Source organism: Barbus barbus, assembly GCF_936440315.1.
Source record: "Barbus barbus genome assembly, chromosome: 38".
Classification (NCBI taxonomy): domain Eukaryota; kingdom Metazoa; phylum Chordata; class Actinopteri; order Cypriniformes; family Cyprinidae; genus Barbus; species Barbus barbus.
The window spans coordinates 26070560-26095298 of record NC_136716.1 but is presented as its reverse complement, the minus strand read 5'-3'; the positions used below and the strand labels follow the sequence as shown (position 1 = coordinate 26095298).

At 35.3% G+C, this 24739-nt stretch overlaps 1 protein-coding gene across 4 annotated transcripts in view; it reads left to right on the top strand.

Moving 5' to 3' along the window:
- Positions 1 to 21976, top strand: part of LOC306857370 (paired box protein Pax-2a-like) — a gene marked incomplete at both ends in the record, with an annotated part of 29625 nt that extends 7649 nt beyond the window's left edge. The window contains 5 exons of one of the 4 annotated variants that reach the window (XM_079397284.1): positions 9349 to 9524; positions 13829 to 13943; positions 19022 to 19123; positions 20813 to 20899; positions 21858 to 21976. In XM_079397284.1, coding sequence (XP_079253410.1) covers positions 9349 to 9524; positions 13829 to 13943; positions 19022 to 19123; positions 20813 to 20899; positions 21858 to 21976 — 599 coding nt within the window. Of the gene's footprint in view, positions 1 to 9303; positions 9525 to 13828; positions 13944 to 19021; positions 19124 to 20812; positions 20900 to 21838 lie in introns of all 4 variants that reach the window. The other 3 variants (XM_079397283.1, XM_079397286.1, XM_079397285.1) reach the window with 3 other exon arrangements.
- Positions 21977 to 24739: the final 2763 nt, after the last annotated feature.

Sequence of the window (24739 nt, the reverse complement as noted above, 5' to 3'; positions counted from 1 at the left end):
TGCCTTTGGTGTGAGAGACCCGGGTTCGAATCCACTGTGAGACACCAATGTGTCCCTGAGCAAGACACTTAACCCCTAGTTGCTCCAGAGGCGTGCGACCTCTGACATATATAGCAATTGTAAGTCAAAAGCGTCAGCTAAATGAATAAATGTAAATTGATCAGAAGTGACAGGAAAGATGTTTATCGTGTTCTAAAGGTCTCCATTTCAAATTAATGCTGTTATTTTGAACTTTCTATTCATTTATGCATCATAGTTTCCACATAAATATGACGCAGCACAACTATTTTCAACACTGATAATAATAATAATAATAATAATAATGTTTCTTGAGCAGCAAATCAGCATATTAGAATGATTTGATTTAAGGATCATGAAAAATCAAATGATGTTGAAAATTCAGCTTTGCATTACAGGAATAAATTACATTTTAAAATATATTGAAATAGAGTGAAATCATTCAATCAATTGTTATAATATTTCACAATATTTCTATTGTTACCGTATTTTTGATCAAATAAATTGCAGCCTTGTTGAGCATAAAAGTCTTCTTTCAAAAATATTTAAAAGACTTACAGACTCTTAAACTTTTAAAATATGTTAAGTCACAATATAAATTATTATTAATCAATATTTAATAGTAATTTGAGCAATAATAAATACTATTAATAATACATTATAAAAATTATTCAAAATATACTAAAATATACAGTTTTGCTTGTGGATATCCACATGACATTCCTTTACATATCTCAGACAAAACTTTGCAAGATTTTTTGGGGCAAATCCAGTGACTAGTTTTACCTCAAAAGTTGCAATGCAGTAAGATAAATTATAAATGCACTTACATGTTTTCCTGTCTGCTGACTTTGACGTCACAGCTCACCGTCTTTGCTGGCGAAGGGTTTTGTGTACTGTGTACATTCAAATGGTGCCATGATGTCATTTTCTTGTGGCTCTAGAGAGATTATGTATGGCATAAATGATGCTTGGCAATAGGTGATTAACTTAACAGCAAAGCAAAGATAGCAGCATGCATGTCATGTGCCAACCAAGCAACTGCCATTTCCATATAGAGTTCTGCATTCAGCAGCACGTGATCCGCTGCGCACAGAAAGAGTCGTTCTTGTGATTAGAGTGTTGCACTCGCAGTCGTTTGTGTTCCATTGGGTTCATCGGTTTTCTTGCTGTCAGACGCTGCAAGGGCGCAGAGGTGACATCAGTGGCGGCAGGAATGATGGGAGACTTCAGATCTGCTTGTGTCTGTGTGTGTGCGTCTTTAAGATGATTGACTGTTTTGAGGGTTGTTCTCGGGCCCAAATGATCCTCTTGATGCGTGGCCATTTTCTTGATTTAAGCGATGGGGATGAAGAGGGGGAGGAGAGAGAGAGGAGAGGAGGAGGGCAGGAGTATGTTATGTATAACTTCACAAACGGTCATGTGATGCGTGCACACACACACACACACACACACACACACACAGCACAGACACCTGGAATCCAGAATAGGTGTACTTTATCTTTGCCAGATGAACCTGCAGCCACACACAAACTCAGCTAAAGATGCTTTTAAAACAATGTCTTCCCTGCAGCAAAATCTAGTAAATATAGAATATAAAATTCCATAATGCTGCATGTTTAAAGTCAACATGCATGGTTGACAATCAAAATTTGCCACTTTATAAGTAAAATGCACTGTAAACAATTGAGTGAATGACGTTTTGAGGGAATAATTACAAAGAAACCGCTAGTAAGAGATTGCCAAAAAATCACAAAAATATTTTGCTATTTATAATAAATTTTCCTACATATTACATTATGGAAGTAAAATGTACAGTAAAATATACAGTAATTTTGCCTCAGAAATCGCTTGTACATATCTAGCATACTAAAAATAATAACAAAGAACCGGGAAGTAAAACTGAATTAAATGTGAAATTCTGAAGTAGAGAAACTGAAATAGAAAAAAGTACACCAATAGTCTTTGTTTTTATTTACAACTTTGAAAAATTACAAAGAAATATCACGTAACTCCTTGAATTAAATGTGAAATTTGAAAGTAGAGAGGCTGAAAACATACTCTATGAATCCTTGTTTTATTTACTGTGGATTTTACTACCATAATGTGATGAATTTATTGTAGTTTTCACATTATGGAACTAACATGTACTACAAATTTTCAGGATTTACTTTCAAACTATTTGCTGATAAATTTCACAAATAATTACAAAGAAACAGCAAGTAACATACTGAATTAAATGTGAATTTTTGAAGTAGAAAGGCTGAAATAGTAAATGTACTCCCAATAATCTTTGTCTATATGAAAAATCTTTTTTTTCAGCGCATTTTACTTCCATAATGTGATGTATTTTCCCAAATTAATCAGGAAAACAGATGCATGAACGTGCATTAAGAAAGACAATTTTGATTTCACTCCTTGCTTTGGACAGTTTCTTAAACCACCACACAATCAAGATGCACTGAAAACAACCATTTTCTGAGAAAACGCAGCACTGTCAGATGCAATGTAACAGATCTTAGTGGTATAAGGACTGTTTTTTGGGTCCCGGTTGTGGCAGCATGCCAAGAGAGGCCAAGAGCTCCTGCGGTTCTTACAGTAGATTTGGAGTCAGCACGGCCTCAGACGCAGGGCCCATTACGAGCCGAGCAGAGAGATAATGCGCTGTGACACGCGTTATGTACACGGCGGAGCTGAGAGAGCAGGCCACGGGGACACAGGTGTCACACCAGCCATTAATCTGACAGCGCTACTGTATTACTGCAAATTAAAAGTAGCACGATACAGAGAGAGAGAGAGAGAGCTCTGCTATCCGCACGGACCCTGGCTGTCTGAGCCGTGATGCTGCAAGTGACATTTAAGGGAATTTGCAATTCCACCGAGAAAAGCTATTACGGCACAAATTAACATCTAACATCCACACATCCCAGCACCCCCCCTTTACAGCTGTCTCATATGAGCAGACTATTAAAAAGATGAGAGCAGTTTTATGCCGGCCAACCCAAGACACCACGGAGGAGAGAGTGAGCTGGTGCTGCTCATCTTTAGCTCAGATTGTGAATATGTGTTTTTATTTTCATTACCATTTAACTGATTGTCTTGTGTTTATGCTGGGAAATGCATTTCATTTTTAGTTGTAAAATTCCACTTTTTTGTCACAACATTATGGCTAGGATGTTTATTAAAAGATAAAAGTAAGAACCAAAACAACACAATATGGGAGGTTCTTGAAATACAAGCTCATTATTTATTTGCACATTGTTATTTTGTACATATCTACTACAGTATATGCTAAACGTGATGGTCACAAAGTAACAAAACTAGAACTGTCCCATTAACCATTATAATCAACAAATCTGCCTACTGCATGTTGATTACAAAAGAGACTTAAAAAACTCACACACTATTAATATGCAAGATTAGAATTAATAATATTTAATTATAAAAATAAGCATGACCAAAAGATTCCCACATGGAATAATAATTCCAGTGCATTTTCAAGTGCATCCATACTCTACATGCTTTTTAAAGCTAATTTTGCCAACAACAAACAATTCAATTATGGCTAATATTTAATATGGCACTGCAGCCATAGAATACTAAATACTATAATACAGGCTTTCCTTTAGCTTTAAAAAAAATCTAATTACCATAAATTTACTGTAGTAACTTGTTGCTTTTAGCTAGTAAAAGCACTGATATTTTCATTTAAACCATGATTACCATGTTAAACTTGATCTTGGACACAATGTTATTGTTTAAATTCACTTTTTTTTTTTTTTCCCTAAGTATACATTAGTTTTTATATATATCTTTACTGAATGTTTATTGCAAGGTGATAAGCTGACAACTAGAAAAGTGCATTTCATTAAGGTAATGAGTTTCACTAGACGTTTAGATGAAAATGCAAATGGTACATGAAAGTGTCTTTATACCTTTGTGCAGTTTTACTACACTCTCAAAATATGGCAAGTACGTACTTTAAGTCTGTAGTACAAGTATTCAAATTGGCACCCGTCCTAATGTACTTTTATGCAATAAACTGTTTAGGTACTGTATTGGTTTGCCACTTGGACAGTTATGTAAAATCTGGGTCCTGTAGAAGACCCATAAGAGAAGCTGTGGAGTAGTTTCTCTCTCTCTTTCCCATGGGGTCAGGCCCTGTGGGTGTGAATCCTGTGGCGTTATGGAGTTGCTTATCTGCTCTGAGAGAGCACGCTCCCTCGTTACCTCAGTCTTAATACTGACTCACGTCAAAAGGAATCCTCTCCACTCAGTTGCAGATCAATACCACAGCAGCAGGGCAGCACACATCGCAACTGTGCACCAGTGCCTCAAAACCGGTGCCATTGAGGCTCCAGGTGAAACCATTACATAAGCACTAATGGGCAGTGTGGGGAAAGTTACTTTTAAAAGTAATGCATTACAATATTGCATTACTCCCTAAAAAAGTATCTAATGTCAATAAATGGGAAAACAAAGTAACTGGCTCTTACTTGTTTCAAAAAGTAACTAGTAAATTAAAAATTAATACATTACTTTACTAGTTACTTGAAAAAAAGTAATCTGATTTGAAAACACTGCCTCATTCTATGACGACAGATACCCATCGACTGTCTTAATCCATTGCGCACTTTAGTTTGGTAAACTAATAGAAACAGGGCAAAAGTGAGAGAAAGAGTAAAATGCAAATGTTAATGAAAAAATATTAAATTCTGTCATTTTGCATGGTTTCACAAACCTGTATGAGACACAAAAACAAAAGCATTACCATAATGGAGACTGAGCTCCATTAAAGTAGCCTATCATAAAAGTAGTTTATGTGACTTGGACACTACATAAAAAGTCTTCTGAAGTCATACGAAATATCATTTGTACTTCTGCATATGCAAGCTTGAATATACATGGACAAAAATTTTATTTGAGTGCTTCTGTAGAATGCAAGATTTCCAGCCAGTAATTTTTGTGTCTTATTCTTTTCACAAAGCATAATATAAATTCAGAAGACTTCACTCTCAGATTAAAAGGTGCAAAAGCTGTGACAGGGACAGTATCCTTTCAAAAGGTACACATTTGGACCTTATTTACCCCCAAAGGGTGCATTTTAGTACATTAAATGTACATATTTTATAACTAAATATATTATATATTAGTGCCTTTTTAAAAGGGTAACTCCCCAATGACAGATTTTGTACCTTTTTTTTTTTTTTCTCAAAGCGTTGCAAAATAATAAACAATACATACAGTATATCTACATCTAATATTCCTTGTAATATTGTTAAACAGATTTTGCTGTAATATAATGATGTTGGTTCCTGGTCACAGTAGGAGTCACATGTGGATTCAGTAGTCGATTTTCTCTAAGCAGCTGAAGTGTTACATTCATCGCTCCTGCCAAAACAACAGAGGAAGCCAGCGCAGTAATGGATGCACATGTGCATGTTGCTCATCCAGTGAGTGGGAAGCTGTTGTCACTGGTGTGAATGACAAATGCAGTTGTATTGATCAGGTTTGTGGCCCAGGTTCCCTAATGGCACCTAATTAATGACTTCATTTGCCCCTGCGCCCGATACAGCAAATACCCACTCCACCTCAAGGACCCTCATGGGAGCTGTCCAAACAGAGCGCCTGCTCGGAAACATGCAGCTTTAACAGGCTGAAGGGGGAAAAACATATGGCTAAGTCAAGCATCACTATTACTATTGCTCAGAGACTTGAGGATGCCGTTTCGGCTAGTGAGCAACTGCAAACCCCATATCAGCAGGCTAAAAAATGCAGAACATTTTATCAACTACCTTGGAAAACACTGAGGGCAACAGAGAAACAAAATGCAATACTATGGCAATACAAAGAGCACACTAGTAACAGTATAGCAACACCCTAACAACCAACTAGCTCACCCAATTAATCATATAGTAACGCAATGCATCGCCCACTAAATACCAGGTAATCATAGGTGTTCTATGCTGTGCTTAGAGCTTAACAGCTTAACAACCACCTAGAACACCATAGAAATGGCATAACAATGCCCTAGCAACACCCTAACAACTGCCTAGCTCAACCAATCAATCATATAGCAATGCATTGCCCACTAACTACCCCAGAAATCACACAGAAACAGGTTAATAACCTCCTAGAACACCATAGAAACAACATAATGCCCTAGCAACTATTTAGATCACCCTAGCAACAGCATAACAACCACCTAGCTCACCAAATAAATCATATAGCAATGCATTGCCCACTAAATACCCTAGTAATCGCATAGCAACAGCTTAACAACCACCTAGAATACCCTAGAAATGGCATAATACCCTATTCAGAACACCCTAGCAACAACATAGTAACTCACTCAATTAGTCATAGCAATGCATTGCCCACTAAATACCCTAGCAATCATATAGCAACAGTTTAACAACCACCTAGAACGCCCTAGAAATGGTATAACAATGCCTAAGCAACTATTTAGAACACCCTAGCAACAACCTAACAACTGCCTAGCTTACCCAATCAATCGTATCAAAATGCATTGCCCACTAAATTTCCCAGAAATCACACATAAACAGGTTAACTGCCACCTAGAACACCCTAAAAAATGGCATAACAATATCCTAGAAACTACTCAGAACCCCGTAGCAGCACCCTGATAACCACCTAGCTCACCCGATCAATCGTATAGCAGTGCATTGCCCAATAAATACTTGAGAAACAGGTTAACGACCACCCAGAACACCCTAGTTTTGCAAGCTTCAGAAAATGTAAAAATCCACTAGACACACACACACGCACAGAGAGAGCAATGTCCAGTGTGTGTGTGAAAGAGCCCGCTGTGCAGAAAGAAAAGGTCACCGTGACAAGCGCAGAGGTAATAACCAGCTGAAATGGTGCCATCAGACAGACATGATTGATCAATTGAATTCAGCGGCAGTGAAAAATGTGCGATCAAGAAGAGTATTATAGACACGATGAGCTGGGACAGGATACTCATCAAGACTTCATTCCAGCCTGAGCCTCTTTCACTCCATCTAGCCATCCCTCTCTCTTTCTCTTTCTATCCCCTCATCTCTCCTTTCACTGATTCTTGAGTACTGGAAAAAAATGGAACATAAAACAAAACAAAAATATGTAGAGATTATAAAATAAATATATAACGCTACGATAAGATTTTGAATGTTTTTGAAAGAAGTCTCTTATGCTCACCAAGGCTGCATTTATTTGAGTAAAAATACAGTAAAAACAGTAAAATTGTGAAATATTATTACAATTTCAAATAACTGTTTTCCATGTGAATATATAGTAAAATGTAATTTATTTTATGAGTTCAAAGCTGAATTTTTCGCATCATTACTCCAGTCTTCAGTGTCACATGATCCTTCAGAAATCATTCTAATATACTGATTTGCTGCTCAAGAAACGTTTCTGATTATTAGCAATATTTTAAATAGCTAAGCTGCTTTATATTTTTGTGAAAACTGTGATACATTTTTTTTCAGGATTCTTTGATTAAAAGAAAAAAAAGAAGCATTTATTTGATTTATTTGATAATACATTTACATCATTTTGCTTAATGCCTGAAGAATAAGAGCTTTTCTTTTTCTTAGCTCATCTTTTTCCTCTCTCTTTCTCTCTTGGGTCAATCAATAGAGGCAGAGCATGTCATACATCACGGTGCCTTTGGGCCGCACAGAGAACATAATATGCTGCGAATGTAGAGTGACAGATTTGTAAGGGAGACGCGACTTTCCAGAGAAGGCGGGACGTGAAGATATTTAAAGGAGCTCTAAAGCGTTTTGGCAGGGTGAAAAGGAGGAGAGAGAGAGACAGAGAGAGGAAGGTGTGAGGCAGTCTTTTACTCTGCACAAGCGTAATCAGGTCAGAGGAAAACCAAGAGAAAGTGCTGTTTGTGGAGCGTTGTTTAACCGGTAAAGAGATTGAACAATAACAGCAGAGGTTTTCTTTAAGAGTGTGTGTGTCAGGTTCAGAGTAAAGAGAATCAAATCAGTGTTGCACACGCCTGGAGAAAAGAGATATGGACATGCAATGCATCGTGCACATGTAAATACATACAGCTAATATAGGCCTATAAGTAGGATATGTGATATGACTGAAGATTTTAGACAACATTAACATATACATAACGTTATGTATTTAATTTACTCTATTACAAGACTTATGCCATGGAAAGAGTCCTAATTTAGTTTTTTATTTCCTCGCAATTCAATTACAATGGCATAAATGCTAAATAGCATGTGTACTGTAAATGGCTATTATTAGATAATCCATTAAATTAAATACGTCATAAATGAAAGGTAATTGATCCCATTTGATTTACATGATGGAAAAAAAAAAACTTAAAATCAGATTATTCATATCAAATTAAGTCTGATATCACTGCACAAACAGCTTTAATAATAATAAGTACACTGTTCAAAAAAAAAAAAACGTTGAGCAAACTTAAAAGTTTAAGGCAACCAGCTTTAGCAGATTTTTGAGTTTTCTCAACTTGTTGTTTTAAGTTTATACAATTTAAAAGTGGAGAAAAATCTCCTACAAAAAAAATAAGTGGAGAAAACAAAAAAATCTGCTGAAGCTGGTTGCCATAAACGTTTAAGTTTAAGTTTGCTCAATTGTTTGTTCTTTTTTTCACAGTGTGATTCCTAAATTTAAACATTGAAATATTTCTCTCTGAAGAGCATCATAATCTAGAAATACTGTCTACATATTAATAATTTTGAAAAATAACTTTTTATGTAAATTATGGGAATATTTCTGGTAAAATACAGCTTTAAATTAATTTAAGACATATGTTTAAGACATATGACATATCAAATTAATTTGGCCTTCAGTCTATAAAAAATAAGTAAAAATTGCATTTAGTAGCCATGATACATGCAAAACAAAGTTGTTTTCATGAAACTCCCATGACCAAAGATAACCGCTATTAAGATTGTTTGTCTGCCTAGAAGTGTAGACCACTTAAACAAGTTTGCAGGTCAAATAACATCGATTTTTGTACAGAAGCAAAGATATAAGTTGTGCATTTCCCACCAGAAGGCCTTCCCTGTTGACATGCATTTTAAATGCATTAGTATAAACGTGACATTTCTTTGGTTTTAGCAGATGAGGGACATTTAATCAACTCTTTTGAGTTTAAATTTCTTGAGCAAAAAAGTGGAGGCCTCTGCTCTCTGTATGAGGAAAACTCAAATGATCTGAAACTTGACCTTCACGCATTTGGCTCAGAAGATCCTCACTCAGGTTCTAAAATATTCTTACAGCATGTAGTTGTTGTTGAATGCTGGAGTTTAAGGCTGTTTTCTGTGTCTGCAGACGGTTCTGAGGGTTCAGCACAGAGCAGTGATTCTCAGGGCAGCGTGGAGAGCCTGAGGAAACATCTGCGAGCCGATGCCTTCACCCAGCAGCAGTTAGAGGCCCTGGACCGAGTGTTCGAGAGGCCGGCATTCCCAGACATCTTTCCCACTTCTGAGCACATCAAACCTGAGCAGGTGAGTGATGTCACCTTCTGTAGCTGGGAAATATATTGATATTAGACAATATAGTGGCAGTACCAAATAAGATTTTTTAATGCTTATACTCAGCAAGCAAAAATACAGTAAGCTAATGACAGTAATATTGTAAATTATATTATTACATTTTTAAGTAACTGTTTTCTATGTGAAAATATTTTAAAATGTAATTTATTTCTATGATGCAAAGCTGAATTTTCAGCATGATTACTCCAGTCTTCAGTGTCACATGATCCTTCAGACATCATTCTAATATACTGATGTAGGGCTAGGTTGTTGTCAGTTATTATTGGTGCTCAATTAATAATAATGTTTTTTATTAATATCAATATAAAAAAAAAAAACCTGCTTAATATTTTTGTTGAAACTGTGCTGCATTTTTTTCAGGATTCTTTGATAAATAGAAAGTTCAAAACATTTAATTAACAGAACAGAAATGTCTTTGCTATCACCTTAATTAACTTAATGCATCCTTCTTGAATAAAATATTAATTTATCTTTTTGTAAAAAAATAAATAAATGAAAATATAATATATAAAACATAATATATTTATATTTTTAAAACATAATTTATAAATATTATGTGTGTGTGTGTGTATATATATATATATATATATATATATATATAATTTACTTCCATCAGTAAATCATTATATCAAGACTAGCAACATATTATATTATACTTACTAGCAATATGAAAGATTACCTGAAAGAAAATACCATGGTCCTATGTCTAAGGTGTTAACTCTGTCTGAAAAACCTCTAAAAATAGTTCAACATGATTTCTAAGCTAACTACAGTATTTATGGTGCACTTCCAATGCCTTTTCTTTTCTGTCTGTGTGTGTATAAATAAACGTGTTCTTTATCAGTAAGTGCTGGTGTTGCAGTGATGCCTTGAGGATCAAAGAGCAGAACTCCCTCCATTTATTGATTTTCTGATGGAAATAAAAATACATTCTCATGAAAAACAACACGAGATGAGCTACCGCCCACTCAGCGGCACAAGAGAAATGATGTCATTTCCTGTACGGCTCCTTCATAGCCGTTTACAAAACCTAAATGTGGCCAAACACTCACAAAGCAACAATGTTAGCAATTAATAACACAAGAACACACAAACAGCAGCATATGAAAGCCTTTATGTACAATTTCGGAATAAAAGTGTTGGATTTATTATAATGGATAACCTTTATTTACTTTCATTAGACTACTAAACAACAAGTGACGATTAATTTCTCTCCCCAAAAGAGCGAGTTGGAGCCATAAAGCAAAGGGAACGGCCTAATTGAGTTCATTTTAATTTGGGTGCGATCGGGAGACATTACTCCGGCGATTAATCAGGCCGACAGCACTCACCTCCAGAAGAAGGCCTAATTTGCAGCTAATTACAAAACTGATTTTCACTGCAAGATCAATACCGAAATGAATTGGAAATGACTCGCAATCACAAAGGCCGTCAAAGAGGGTATTAAAAAGGAGGGAAAAAAGACGAAGGAAACACGGAAAGCCTTTGAAGGAAAAAATGGGCGAACAGAGCGCTCTAGAAAAATCAGTTTTAATTTAAAGCAATATTAATCAGACTATTTTCTCCCTTCATAGACCACTTTTCTTTTTTTCTCCGTCGCTATCCCTAAACCAGACCACCGTTCTAGTTTTGTCTCTCTCTCTCTCTCTCTCTCTATGTCGGGCTATTATTTAATGGCTCTGTTCCAAACCTAGTGAGCTGCCTTGCTGTCTACTGCCTACTTAGGTAGCTGCCTTCTAAGGAATCATGATTACTGCAATGGAATCCTATAAGTGACCAATCTGAAATCCTCTATATGTCTGCAGCTAAGGCAGCAACTAATACAGAAATAGCACAATTCATGTGAAATGCATGTTTTATTATAGATCATTGAAATATATATGTATTTATTTATTTTGGTTAAAATTGTACTCATTTTGTTGTTTTATTATTTTTTATGTAATTTCGTTTTTTTAAAAATATGTCTGTATAATTTTATTATTATACATTTCATTTAAATTTTAGATTAGATTTTTACATTTTAATGATTGTAGGAAATGAAAATGAGAAATGTTTCTTCAGCAAGTAGCTGAAGTTCAATTTTTGTAATATTTTTTCTTTTATTTGCTAAGATTTATTTTATTTCTCATTAAAAAATACGTTTTTGTGTGTGTGGTTTTAATTTTAGTTAATTATAATATCCCTGGTGCATATAACTCACATAATTCAGTGTTTTTTTCCACCTCATATATTTTTTTCTTGTTGAATATCCCGTTACATTTTTTTAAATAGGTAACATTACAAAAATAAATGTAATTTTCGAATCATGCTTATATTTACTTTCATTTATATTTTATGTGCCATACAACTAGCGTACCTCCTATGAAGCTGTCAATTTAAAAAAAAAATTACAATTTGTTATATATATATATAATGTCCTGAATAAATTGTTTATGTATGTGAGCTCAGTGAGATAAAAAAATATATAAAGCTAAATATATATGAGCTTATACCAGTTTTATAGATTTTCACTGAGCTTGTCGCAATGCATTGCCTTGGTAGCCTGTCTTCAAATTTGGCCAAAAGAACACATCTTACCTTTTGGAGCAGCTTTTGATTTCCAAAGTGTGCCTAAAACACTTCCTACACAGGCAGCTGACTAGGTAGTGGAGCAGAGCCAGTGGTTTGGTTGTGTTTAGAGGCATTAAAAAGCCATTCTGGAGATGCTGAATGAGATAGGCTCTCCTCCCACACTTCTGCCAGCCATGTGCTCATCCTTTTCACTCTTCCCTCCATCTGCATGAGAAAAGCCTGTTCTGCTCCACGGCCTCCGCCGAAAAGAGCGGAACATCAGGCAGGGCCGCCGCAAACAGTTGTAGCCCACAATTAGAGTTTATCTGTGATAGAGACAGACATGGCTGGGGTCAGGGGCCTCTCCGTGACACACACACACACACACACACACACACTACTCTGGACAGACATTCTCAACATGCAGACGCCGGAAGTCTCATCTCATTAAATAACAAAAGAGTAAAAAAAAAAATAAAAAAAAATCCCCCCATCTGCTGACACGGTCTGAGGAGCATGTCTGTAATGGAAGGGGGTTGTGAAAATCATAAATCTTATCAATGTAATTTCCGAAGCGGGGCCTTGCAAATATAAGTGATTCAGCAAAGGCTAAAACAGCACTTCAGAAATTATCTTATTTATAGAGAGTGGTAAACTAATCAAAGCCTCAATTTAAATTCATAACAACAAGATGTCATCATTTTTACTTTCTAGAAAACTAGAAGGGGTTTTGCCAATGGGAAACACAGCCGCCTCAAATGATGGCTTGTTGTAACAATGTGATTTTATTTTATAAGACAAAGAGGATGCTAACAAATATTTCAGGGTGTTGTGAAGGGTTGCAAGGATTATCTTTAACAAAAACTATTAAAAACATAACTTTACGTGGAATAAATCAAATAAATATTAGATTAAAAAAATACCTAAATAAAAATTCAAAACTGATGATTGAAATAAATTTGAGAAAAAGCACTAAAATTACTAACTGAAACTAATAATAAAATAAAATATAAATACAAAATAATAATAATAATAATAATAATAAATCATCTAATAAAAATGATAAAAGCATAAAAAATAAAAAAATAAAAACTTAAACTAAATAAAAATGAGAAATGTTGCCTTGGCAAATGACTGAAAAAACTAAAAGTTAAGTGAAACTATTACTTAACTTAAAATTAAGAAATAAATACATACAATTTATAAATAAAATTAATAAATAAAAAAAATACAAAAAATGAAGTGAAAACGAAAACCGAACATATAAAAATACATTTAAATGAAAATATAAAAATAAATGCTAATTCTAAATATTAATAGTATATAAATAATACTTAAATAACAGGTACTGAGAACAACCTTAAGTCTTTGATATTCTTGTCTGTAGATATGGTTCGAGTATCTCTCGCAATGTAAATCTGTGGGATTTTAATATATATTTGTATATGGTCAGGAAATGAACAATTGACTTAAAGTAAGAGAAAATAGTAATAGCAATAACATATGTAGATAAATAAAAAAGCTAAAATTAAAAATGCAAGAAAGAAGAACAATGTGAGGGGGGAGTGGCATGACACATAACATAAGTGAGTTTTAGTTTGATTTGAAAGAGGAAAGGACAATATATGACAGAGGAACTGAAGTCTGTCTGGTATATATAGTGTTAAGCGATGCTGACGTGATCTTGATATTGCTCTGGTCTGCAGGCGAGTGAATACAGCCTCCCTGCATTAAACGCAGGCCTGGATGAAGTCAAACCCAGTTTATCCTCCGGCACGACCTCTGACCTGGGCGCCAGCATGTCACAGAGCTACCCTGTAGGTAAGATCACATGATCTGTCCCATGACCATTCACCCCCTCACATTCAACTCAAATGGCTAATTACTTATGAAGAATACAAACTCTCACACTGTGGCCTTGTGCAGTTATATTAATCAGTGTTCGTTCTGGCAGGTCGCATTAGTCAAGCTCGTGTAAGCTGACTCTCAGCTGATCCATGTCTACCTATAGGGATGAGACACCTATCACAGCACTCATATATAAAGTCATTCAGTATCATCACGAGCTTTCACGTTGCTCAATAGCTAATTACCCTCCTCCATCCCCAACTCCACTCGTCAGTCAGGATTCGGCCTTCTGATTCTCCTTTGAATCAGACTCATTTCTAAAATGTTACCTTAAATTATTGAACTTTTATGATGCATTATTGCAATACATTTGTTGGTTCTGTTCTGTTTACCCTGGGGGGTTATCACTGCTCTCCCTGCTCTTATCTATGCTAGGCTGCATGGATGCACAGGCAGTTCTTGCCCAGAACTGATCCATACCGCCAATCCAAACTCTATGCTAAATGTCAGTCATCATTGAGATAGTGGTCCTGACTGATATACTTTTTGAACTCTTGAAAATAAAACTGGACGCAAAGTCAGTCGTGTTTTATCTATATGTATGAATTAGATGTGAAATTTTAAAACTCTCATGTGTAGTGATATTGGTCTTATAACAAACGTAATGAAACCAGCTTCAGACTAATGAGCTGTTGCACAGAGGACGTTTGTTCCTTAACTGCTCTATCACAGCGCTGAGCTTCAAAATTATATCAAATATTAACTTTTACATAAACAAATTCATCATTTGCTCATGGCAGACAGGGAACGTGGGGTATTTGTTTCTCTGTCTCTCTCTCTCTCTCGCTCACTCGCTCTTGTTAATAATAAATGATGGGATGGTTAATTAAAACGTAGAGTGCTTGTTGTGCCAGTTATTAATGTGAAATGTGTGAAGTTTACTGACAGTTTTACGATCGTCTTCAGGTCAAAGATAAATATACACCGCTTTTATTAAAATTCACATAATTACGCAAAAGCCATTACAGCCATCGCTGTGTGTTTGGCTGGTGACAGAGAGAGAGAGAGAGAGAGAGAGAGAGAGACAATGTGGGTTTGTAGTTGGCAGACTGATTATCTGTTCATGGTGGTTTGACGTCACAACAGATTCGTGTGTTGTTTATATTAATCAGGTATGAATGTAATAATCAGGTTAATGTTTAATCATTTACTCCACCTTCATGAGCCCCAAACTCAATCCACTTTCTTTCTTTTGTGGAACACAAAAGGAGATGTTATGAAGAATATCTATGAAAATGAATGCTGTCAAGTCGAAAAAATAAGACAAAACCACCTTTAAAATAGTCCATATGACATACAATGCAGAAGTTTTGTATTTGGGATTTAGAGCAACCTCAGGATGAGTACAAAAAAAAAGTACTAAATGTAGTACTAAATATGAATGTATTCCAGTTTAAACATGCATGATAAACTTACCAAATAGAAATTCAGAATCAAAACAAAAATATTTAAATGATTTCCATTGGTTAGGCTGAGAGCCAGTGTTTAGAAACACAGATTACACTCACCCTCCCTGTTTTCCAACCCCAATTAAAATGCCCACAGTTATTGATCTTGTTGATTTTATGCAAGGGAATTTGCATAATCTATTAAAAATGAATGATTCATGAAGCAGCTGGTGCCAGAGGAGATGAGGGTTCTTGGTGAACTGTGAATACCTCACAGATACACATCTTTTATGTTCTCTGCTTGTCCTATTAAAAATCCCTACTTCCTGCAAAAAACAAAAACAAACAAACAAAAATAATAATAATAACAATAATAAATAACAAATAAAAAAATACATTTTACATTTATAGGATTTGTAATAGTATAGTAAAATATATTGTAAAATTTAGTAAAATATTTAGTAAAATATATTATTGTCCATTTCAAAAGCTTTAGATCTGGTTTACTGCTTCTGCTGAACTTCGTCCAGTTATATGGAAAATGCTGCTGGGAAATGCAATTAATTTGTCTCCTTAAAAGAAGCAATAGTTTCTCTCCTTCTCTCTCTCTCTCCTGACAAACTGGCTATCCGTGTCCACACCTGAGGGCACCACGCTCCTAGTCACACAAATTAATGCTTATTCCATCTTCACAAAAAGCAAACTAACCTTTGAGCACACATTTGATAACAAATGACTTTCACCGTGCATCCAGGGAATTAGGGCAATTTGGCTCTCCAAACATCCTTCGCTTAGTTGTAATTAATTAGGGTGCCGTGTTTTTGGCTGGTGATAAATTGCTGCATCCTGAATGTAGAAAATAGAGGTCAAACGCTTCCCGTAGCCTCGTTGTTGGAACATTAAGGTGTCCCTGTCATGGCAAATTTAATACAGCGATGTTGAAGCAAGTGTTTGCACTCAACCCTTTCGACTTTTTCCAGATAATACTAAGGTCACCCTGATATTCAGCAAAGAGGTTTAGAAAATTCAATAGGCGTTATGTGTTTCTTGCCGGTTGACAGATTACTATTAGTCTAGCCATGTAATTTCTCAGTATTTCGTAAATCAAAAACATACTCAAGTATTCAAACAAGAGCTCTTGGAAGAGAAAATGAACTATAGAAGAAAATATATAATTTAATGTGTTGCATCTTGTGGCAATTTTGAGAATGCAATGAATACTTACAATATGTTACATTAAAAATCAACATAGGCTCATTGGAAAAACGTGCCTCTACCTACATTCTGCAAAACTCAAAAAACTTACTTATACATACAAATTGCTACAGTTTCCAGTAGAAATGAACCCTAGAGGCAGTAAAACTCCCACAACTTGTTCTTTTTTTCACACAAAGTTTGATTTGTAGGTCCACAGTTTTGATTAATAAAGCCTAACTTTCGCATAATTACTTGAGGAATATTATGTTATCAATTCAAAACAATTTTAACATGCTGCGAGATTTGAAAACTGATGCATTTGAAGGTTAGCGTCACGTATACAGCTTCATATGCATGAGTTTTGTAATTCAGTAGGTTTGCTCGGTAGCTCACCCGATTCGGCGTTGCACTTGTGAGATGAAGAGCTTCGGTATGAACCCCGTGAAACTACGGTTCAACAAAGCAGCTCAAATCCGCATAAGAAAGTTAAAATAGCACAGCTGCATCAATAAATGCATTTTTCTATCACTTTTGCATTTGTTAACGCTATCGGGTAGGTTTAGGATTGGGTGTGGTGTAGGGGATATTTCCAATACGATATAGCGTTATCTTTTAGCGACACTCCTCGGTTATTTGAATTATGAACCATGACAATTCGTACCTGAAGCAACGTAATACAAACACAGCAATACATGCCTATATCAACATAACAAAAATGTGCAAAAAGGTGCTGCAGAAATGTATTTAGAAGCACGTATTTCGAATGAGCTGGGTTGTTAAAAATGGACACTAACAAGCTGTCCATTTAAAATTTCTGAATTTGCTAGTATTTAATTTGCTGAAAATTTACTCAGCTAAGATTTAGATTAGAGTTTGTTTCTTCATCTGGAAAAATTTAGCACTACATCACTTGCTCGGCAATGGATGCTCTGCAGTGAATGGGTGCCGTCAGAATGAGAGTCCAAACAAGCTGATAAAAACATCACAATAATCCACACCACTCCAGTCCATCAGTTAACATCTGGAGAAGGCAAAAGCTGAAACAAATCCAGCATTAAGACGTTTTTAACTTCAAACAGTTGCTTCTGGCTAAAATCCACAATCCGGGTATTGATTTATCTAGTGAAAATTTGTCTCGTCTGAATCAGGAGAGAAATCTGCACAGATCAAACACAGTTCTAAAGTCATAAGTGGGGGGATTTTGATGTGAGAGACAACAGGAGATTAAATTTTCTCTGAAGGAAGTGTCATAATGGATTATTGACAGTTAAAAACATCTTGATGGATTTGTTTCTTACAAACACGCAGCTTTCGGCATCTCAAAATGTTAATTGATAGACTGGAGTGGTGTAGATTATCGTGATGTTTTTATTAGCTGTCTGGAGAGGATCCATTGGTGAGCAAGAGATGTAATGCTACATTTCTCCAAATTGAATGAAGAAACAAACCCATCTACATCTTGGGTGAGGACAGTCTCCGAAAAAAAAAAAAACAATTCTTTGGTGAACTACTCTTTTAATGATTTGCAATATTCATTTTGTTTAAATAAACAAAAAATATATATTTTTTGTCTTGTTCAAGTGCATTTTTAGCTGCTGGTTAGCATTTGCACTGTGCTGCATGTTTTTTTCCGCTCATTCGCAAAACGTCCTGGCCCACACAGGATTACACTCGCTGAGCTTTGATGGACACTGTCCTGCTCATTAGAATTGAACTGGTGGCCAAGTTTCCCCCAGCGTCCCCAGTAAACCCTCCACATCTCCCCCAGCCCCCCTTTCCTGAACAAAAACATTAGTCTGTGAGGGGTGTCAGGCTTCAGCGCTCGGCTGGGTCGAAGCTTCACGGCGCTGGGTAGGACAGCCAAGCGTCAGCCCCAATTACTGCTCTGAATGGGGAGCTTCTTAGTGCTAAGAAGAGACACTGACTGTTTAGCGGAGGCCGGTATGGGCCGGTCGGTTTGACCCTGCTTACATCTGTCCTGTGTTCTGACCCCAAAAGGACAAGAATAAATCCTTTGATACACAGTGTTTCTGCAAATGTAGCTGCTGTGTTTCTGTCTCAAACCAAAAACAGATTCTGTACGAATAAAATTATTAAAATCATTATTTCAACAGCAACACTCACCGGAATCAGAAATAGTTTGTTTTGCATTGATGCCATTTTAGGTTCCTCGAACCTTTCAGTAAACAATTCTTAAAAGAACAATTCTTTTTTTCTGAAATTATAATAATCTAAAGACCCTTTTCCCATTATAAAGGCCCATTTGTCCTATGGAACGGTTCCATGGATGTTCTTTATTTGTAAGAGAAGTTCAAAATGAATTGGCAATCTATTGAGAATCAGCTGAATGAATTATTGTTTATGGCTGGAACAGAAAGTGAGTGTTGGTGTGATTTATGTGTGCAGGTCGGGATATGGCCAACACAACTTTACCTGGATATCCACCTCACGTCCCGCCCACCGGGCAGGGCAGCTACCCAACGTCCACACTGGCTGGAATGGTTCCTGGTGAGTATCTCGAAACAGAAAAAAAGTGTTTGCAATTTCAATGAAATTTAAAATGATATATTTTATAAGTACTGCAGCTGCTCAAGACAGTATTTTCTACCAAAATAAATTGATTTTTTATTTTAAAGGCACAGTATAAAAACAATGCACTGGAGTTTATATTTATCATCAAAAAAGTTAGTCATTAAGATTTTTTTTATAAATACCTAACAGTAAATTACCGCACCAGTAATTTTCCAAACACTTTCCAATCGGCCATTTATCTAACAAAGAGAGAGAACCCACCCCAAACTGATAGTATTTTATTTATTATCTTAGTAATTAATACTTTTATTCAGCAAGGACACATTAAATTGATCAAATGTGACAGTAAAGACATTTATAATGTTACAAAAGATTTCAGTAACACTTTATTTTAGGGTCTCTTAACTAGTTGCTTATTAGCATGAATATTACTAGAATATTAGCCATTTATTAGTAGTAATTAAGCACATGTTAATGCCTTTATTCTACATCCCTAATCCTACCCAATACCTAAACTTAAAAACTACCTTAATAACTATTAATAAGCAGCAAATTATGAATTTATTGAGGGAAAAGTCATAGTTAATAGTGAATAAGTGTTCTCTATTCTAAAGTGTTACCAAGATTTCTATTTTGCTCTTTTGAACTTTCTATTCATCAAAGAATCCTGAAAAATATAATCACAGTTTCCACAAAAAAATGGTGCCTTTCAAAAACGTTAAAAAATCTTACAATTGCCAAACTTTTATGTATAGTGTAGCTGTCTAAACACATTAAGTATTTTAACATAAAAAATGACACATTTCACCCAAAGAACAAACAAACATAAAATAATTTCATCATTTACTTGCCTTCCACTTGTTTTAAATCTGAATGAGTTGCTTTCTTCTGCTGAACACAAAGGAAGATATTCTGAAGAGTATAGTAATCAAACAGTTGCTGGTAGTCATTGACTTCCACAGTATTTTTCCATAGGCTAACTTCTCTACACTGATGAAAGCTTAAATAATAAAATATTAGATTGGCTTACATTTATGAAATGACCAGACACTGATACCAATCTGACTCAATAAAAGAAGTCCCGTAGTGTTTACAGCAGCCTGCAGACATTCACAGGAGCAGCATTTCACCGGTGTGTGAATGCAGGAAGCTTTTAACTATAGACCATCAAACCACAATTGACTAAAGAATTAACTGGTCCAACAGATTTCCAGACGAAAGGCATTTTGTGATCACTGAGCTCAAACTAATTCGTAAAATGTGGTTCGATCTTGCATTAGTTTTAGCTGCTCCAGGTAATAAGAGCAGCAGAAGCAGCTCTCTGCAGATGTGCTGCTTCACAGAGATTTACTGACAGCCCTCAATGCGGCCGGCGCATATAAAAACACCTCTTTATTATCCCATAAAAGAGAAACAGCGTTGGACCAACATTGTTCAGCACGACGCTCAGACTTTCTTCCTGCACAATCAAATTACACAATAGACTAGAGAAAGAAACATTATAGAAGGAGCAACGCTGTAGTGCAGTCAGTCAGCAGGACACAATGGGTTTCAGAAATCAGACATTACTAATCTATATTTATAGTTTGAAATTTGTATCAAATTTTCAGCATCCATTAAAATGGATGGTGCATTATTTTAATGTGTGTCTGTGTCCCATTTCAGGAAGCGAATTTTCAGGGAATCCCTACAGCCATCCACAGTACACGACCTACAATGAAGCCTGGAGATTCAGCAACCCAGCAATACTGAGTGAGTGACAATATCTAACTAACCGTCTGCCTCTTACAGAAATGTACCATCGAGAACATAGTTTCTCTCAAAATATTATAAGAATAGTATTTGTTACAAACAAACAAACAATAAATAAATAAATACAATTAAAAAGTAATAATTATTTTATTTATTTTTTAAATATTACATTAATATATATATATATATATATATATATATATATATATAAAATTAAAAAAAATAAATAAATTAATACATATAATTCAAAATGCAAACAAACAGACAAATAAATAAAATAAATGATAGAAAGCTGTAAATTGTAGTCACTTTAACTGGTTAACTGACTGTTGAGAGCCAGAGATTAATTAACAGTCCCTTAAAATAAATGAATGCTAGATAATAATTCATTAACAGTCCCATTAATATATATATATATATATATATATTCTGATTTTAGCAGTCCAAAACAACAGAATCTGCTACAGCTTTTCTCATTTGTGACTTTTTGTAGTAATCTTTACCAATAATCATTATGTAATTAATGTAAATGCAATAACAATTAGTTGTGAATGTTTTAGTGCACAAGCTAAATGTTGTCAGCATCCAAATAGTAGCTGAAATGACGTGATATATATTTGTGTATTTTGTAAACAACATGATAAAACTATTGCAATTGTATTCAAATATTCTCCCAGTCAATTGCATAATCAGTTCAACTTAAATGGCTTGCAATTCATCTTGGATGAAGTTTATTATATGTAACAATTTCTAAAATTGGTATTAATGTAATAGGTGGAATTTGCATTAGTTGTTGTGAAAGCAAATCCTGGAAGGACTGCCATTCAATAACAACATCATACAATATTATACTTAAAACAAATATGCATTTAATATATTAATATGCCGCCATTGTCATGGTATATTGAAATGGTACATTCCTTTCTTATTAACTTTCAGGTTCCCCCTATTATTATAGTGCATCCCGAGGCTCCGCCCCCCCAACTGCTGCCACTGCCTATGACCGCCACTAGTTACCACGGAAACCAAATTACGCGGCACGCCCATGGACTCGGACTTCATATTCTGCCAGTGTGAGCAGTGCAGCTGATTGGACATCATGTGGTCACATGATGAAGAACAGGCCAATCAGGAACAAAAACATCTCAACGACAATTCAGCCATTCTCACGAGTCCCAACAGGCTCGACAAACGAACAATAAATGTATATCTCAAAGACTGAGGGAAAATATGATTTTTAAAACGGAATTAACATCTGCTTTTTTAAATACTTTTATATTTTGTCCTCTCATTTATATTATTCATGGGTATTCATACTTAAAGTGCTTCTGGCATATATATGTATTGGTTTGTATATTAGAGAGATACTGAAATTAATCACATCAACGTTTGAATTTTTTGTTTTAAATGAAAATTGTTAATATGTAAAAGCATTTACATTTCAGATTGTACTTTACAACATCTATCCAAATGTACAAAATTGTCTAGACTTTATTTATGAATACCTACAATATAAACAAACACATCTGGACAAGTTCCAACGCATGGTTGTAGATTCTCTGGACTGCACAAAAAACGAGCAGTAAAACTCAAAACTTGACACTCCACTCATCGCACAATAAGCTCTTACTCAACACAGTATGTACTCAGACTCAGCATGGAAATACAACGCAAACAGGCCTTCTCCACGCTCTCAACGCCAGCAGAAGATCTCTAGCACACTTCTGTGAGAAACAATCAGACACCAAGCAGAAAACCGGACAAGAAACAGAGAAACTCTCAACCCTGGTCCTACCGAGACCAGATTTGATTATAAGTGGAAGATACATTTTTGTATGTTATTATTATATATATTTTTTTTTAATAATGACAAAAGTGTCATGAAGAACTCTACAGTATGCATGGATTTATTTTCCTTCATTATGCATTTTTATGTGTTTATCACAGATCAAATTATGTCAAATTCTCAAGGGGGAATTCACTAAGGATGTATGATAGATGTAGCACTTGATTTGCGCAAAGCACTACAAACACTATTTCAGCCAGATGCATAAACATAAGTCATTATGTCAAGACTGTTACTACGGATTCAAATTTTTCAAATTCAAAAATTCCAATTTAAATTCAATTTTTTTTTTTTATGTAATTGACTTAAAGAAAATCTTTGAAAAGCATTGCAGGAAAGAAAATAAATAAATAGATGACTAACTTTTAAGACTAGTCTAAGCGGTTTATGCAGCTGACCACTGGTCAGCAATAAGACCCAGGTTTCCATGCTGAAATACAGATGCAGAAGCGGTTTAGTGAATTCACCCCTCAGTGTTATTGTTTGCACTATGGGTTGTGCTCTTTATGAGATGTCTTGAGTAAATAAACAGTGAACTTACTCTTCGGTCGGATTGGATGCTCAGTGTTTTTCTCTGAATTTTTGAAGCATTTGAGAAAAACAAACATGAACTGCTGATCAGATGAAGCACTTAAAACCTACAAATGTGTTTACAGAATAGTTAGCAGCTGTTCAATTAATCAACAGATGGGTTGGTCACTGGTTATCGGCTTTATGATTTACTTTTCAGAACTCTGCTTTGGGAACGTCAAGCTGTTTCATTAATGCAAAAAAAAAAGACTTTTTGTTCGATGCTTTACAACAAGTGCAATTCTGCGAATAATTTTTCCATAATCACGTACTGTACGCTCGCTCCAGTTTGAATTCATGTTCTGACAAACAACTTTAGTTTTCATTGAATAAGTTACAGTTGAGAGAATGTACTTGTAGCACATTTGCCAAAGACTTTTGTTGATGTATATTTTTATTTACAGTCTGCTGTTGCATTGTACAAACAGTATTATAGTGAAAACCTTTTCGATATATGTACAAATCCTATGCAGAGCAAAGAAAAGTTGTTGTATGCATAAACTATAAAACTACTGACATGTTTGTTTTGTTCATTATTTATGCTATTTTGTGAAATAATAATTTTTAAAATAATTTTGTGTGAAATGTCATTTCTGTACTGTAAATACATTCTGATCAAATCTGCTCTGTCTCTCTGGTTTCATCTGTAGAGAACTCAAATGACTTACAGACACACACAAGTTGAATGCAAACAGGAATACCCTAATATATATACATAATACATCTAACAGCTTCTAAATCAAAGCAACATTGTCTAATGTTTAAAACTTGACTCTTCTGTAGTTACATCGTGTACTAAGACTATACTCTCATTCCGGCGTAATAATCAAGGATCTTTGCTGCCGTACCATGGGTGATATTACGCAGCGCCTGAAAGTAGTCCCCAGGACTACTTTCAGGCGCTGCGTAATATCATTGTGCTGCTGCACCCATGGTACGGCAGCAAAAATCCTTGATTATAACGCCGGAATGAGAGTATAGTTCCTAGCCATATCGGCCTAGAAAATCGCAACTTTTCATTTTCCGTCAGTCTTAGTACACGATGTAACTACAGAAGAGTCAAGCTTTAAATAGGAAAATTATCAGAACTCTTTGGTCATTATTTAGCGAGATGCTAATGGTCTAATCCGATTCAATGATCTATGCTAAGCTAAGCTAAAAGTGCTACCGCCAGACCCGGAGATCGGCTGAATGGATTCAAAAACGGTAAAACTCAATTGTTTAACTTTTGGGGAGTTGTAAAATGAGCCTATTTCCAAAAAAAGTGGAGTGTTCCTTTAAAGGGGTCATATGATGCAATTTCATGTTTTCCTTTCTCTTTGGGGTGTTACAAGCTGATTGTGCAGAGATAAGATCTGTAAAGTTGCAAAGATTAAAGTCTCAAACCCAAAGAGATATTCTTTATAAAAGTTAAGACTCTGCCA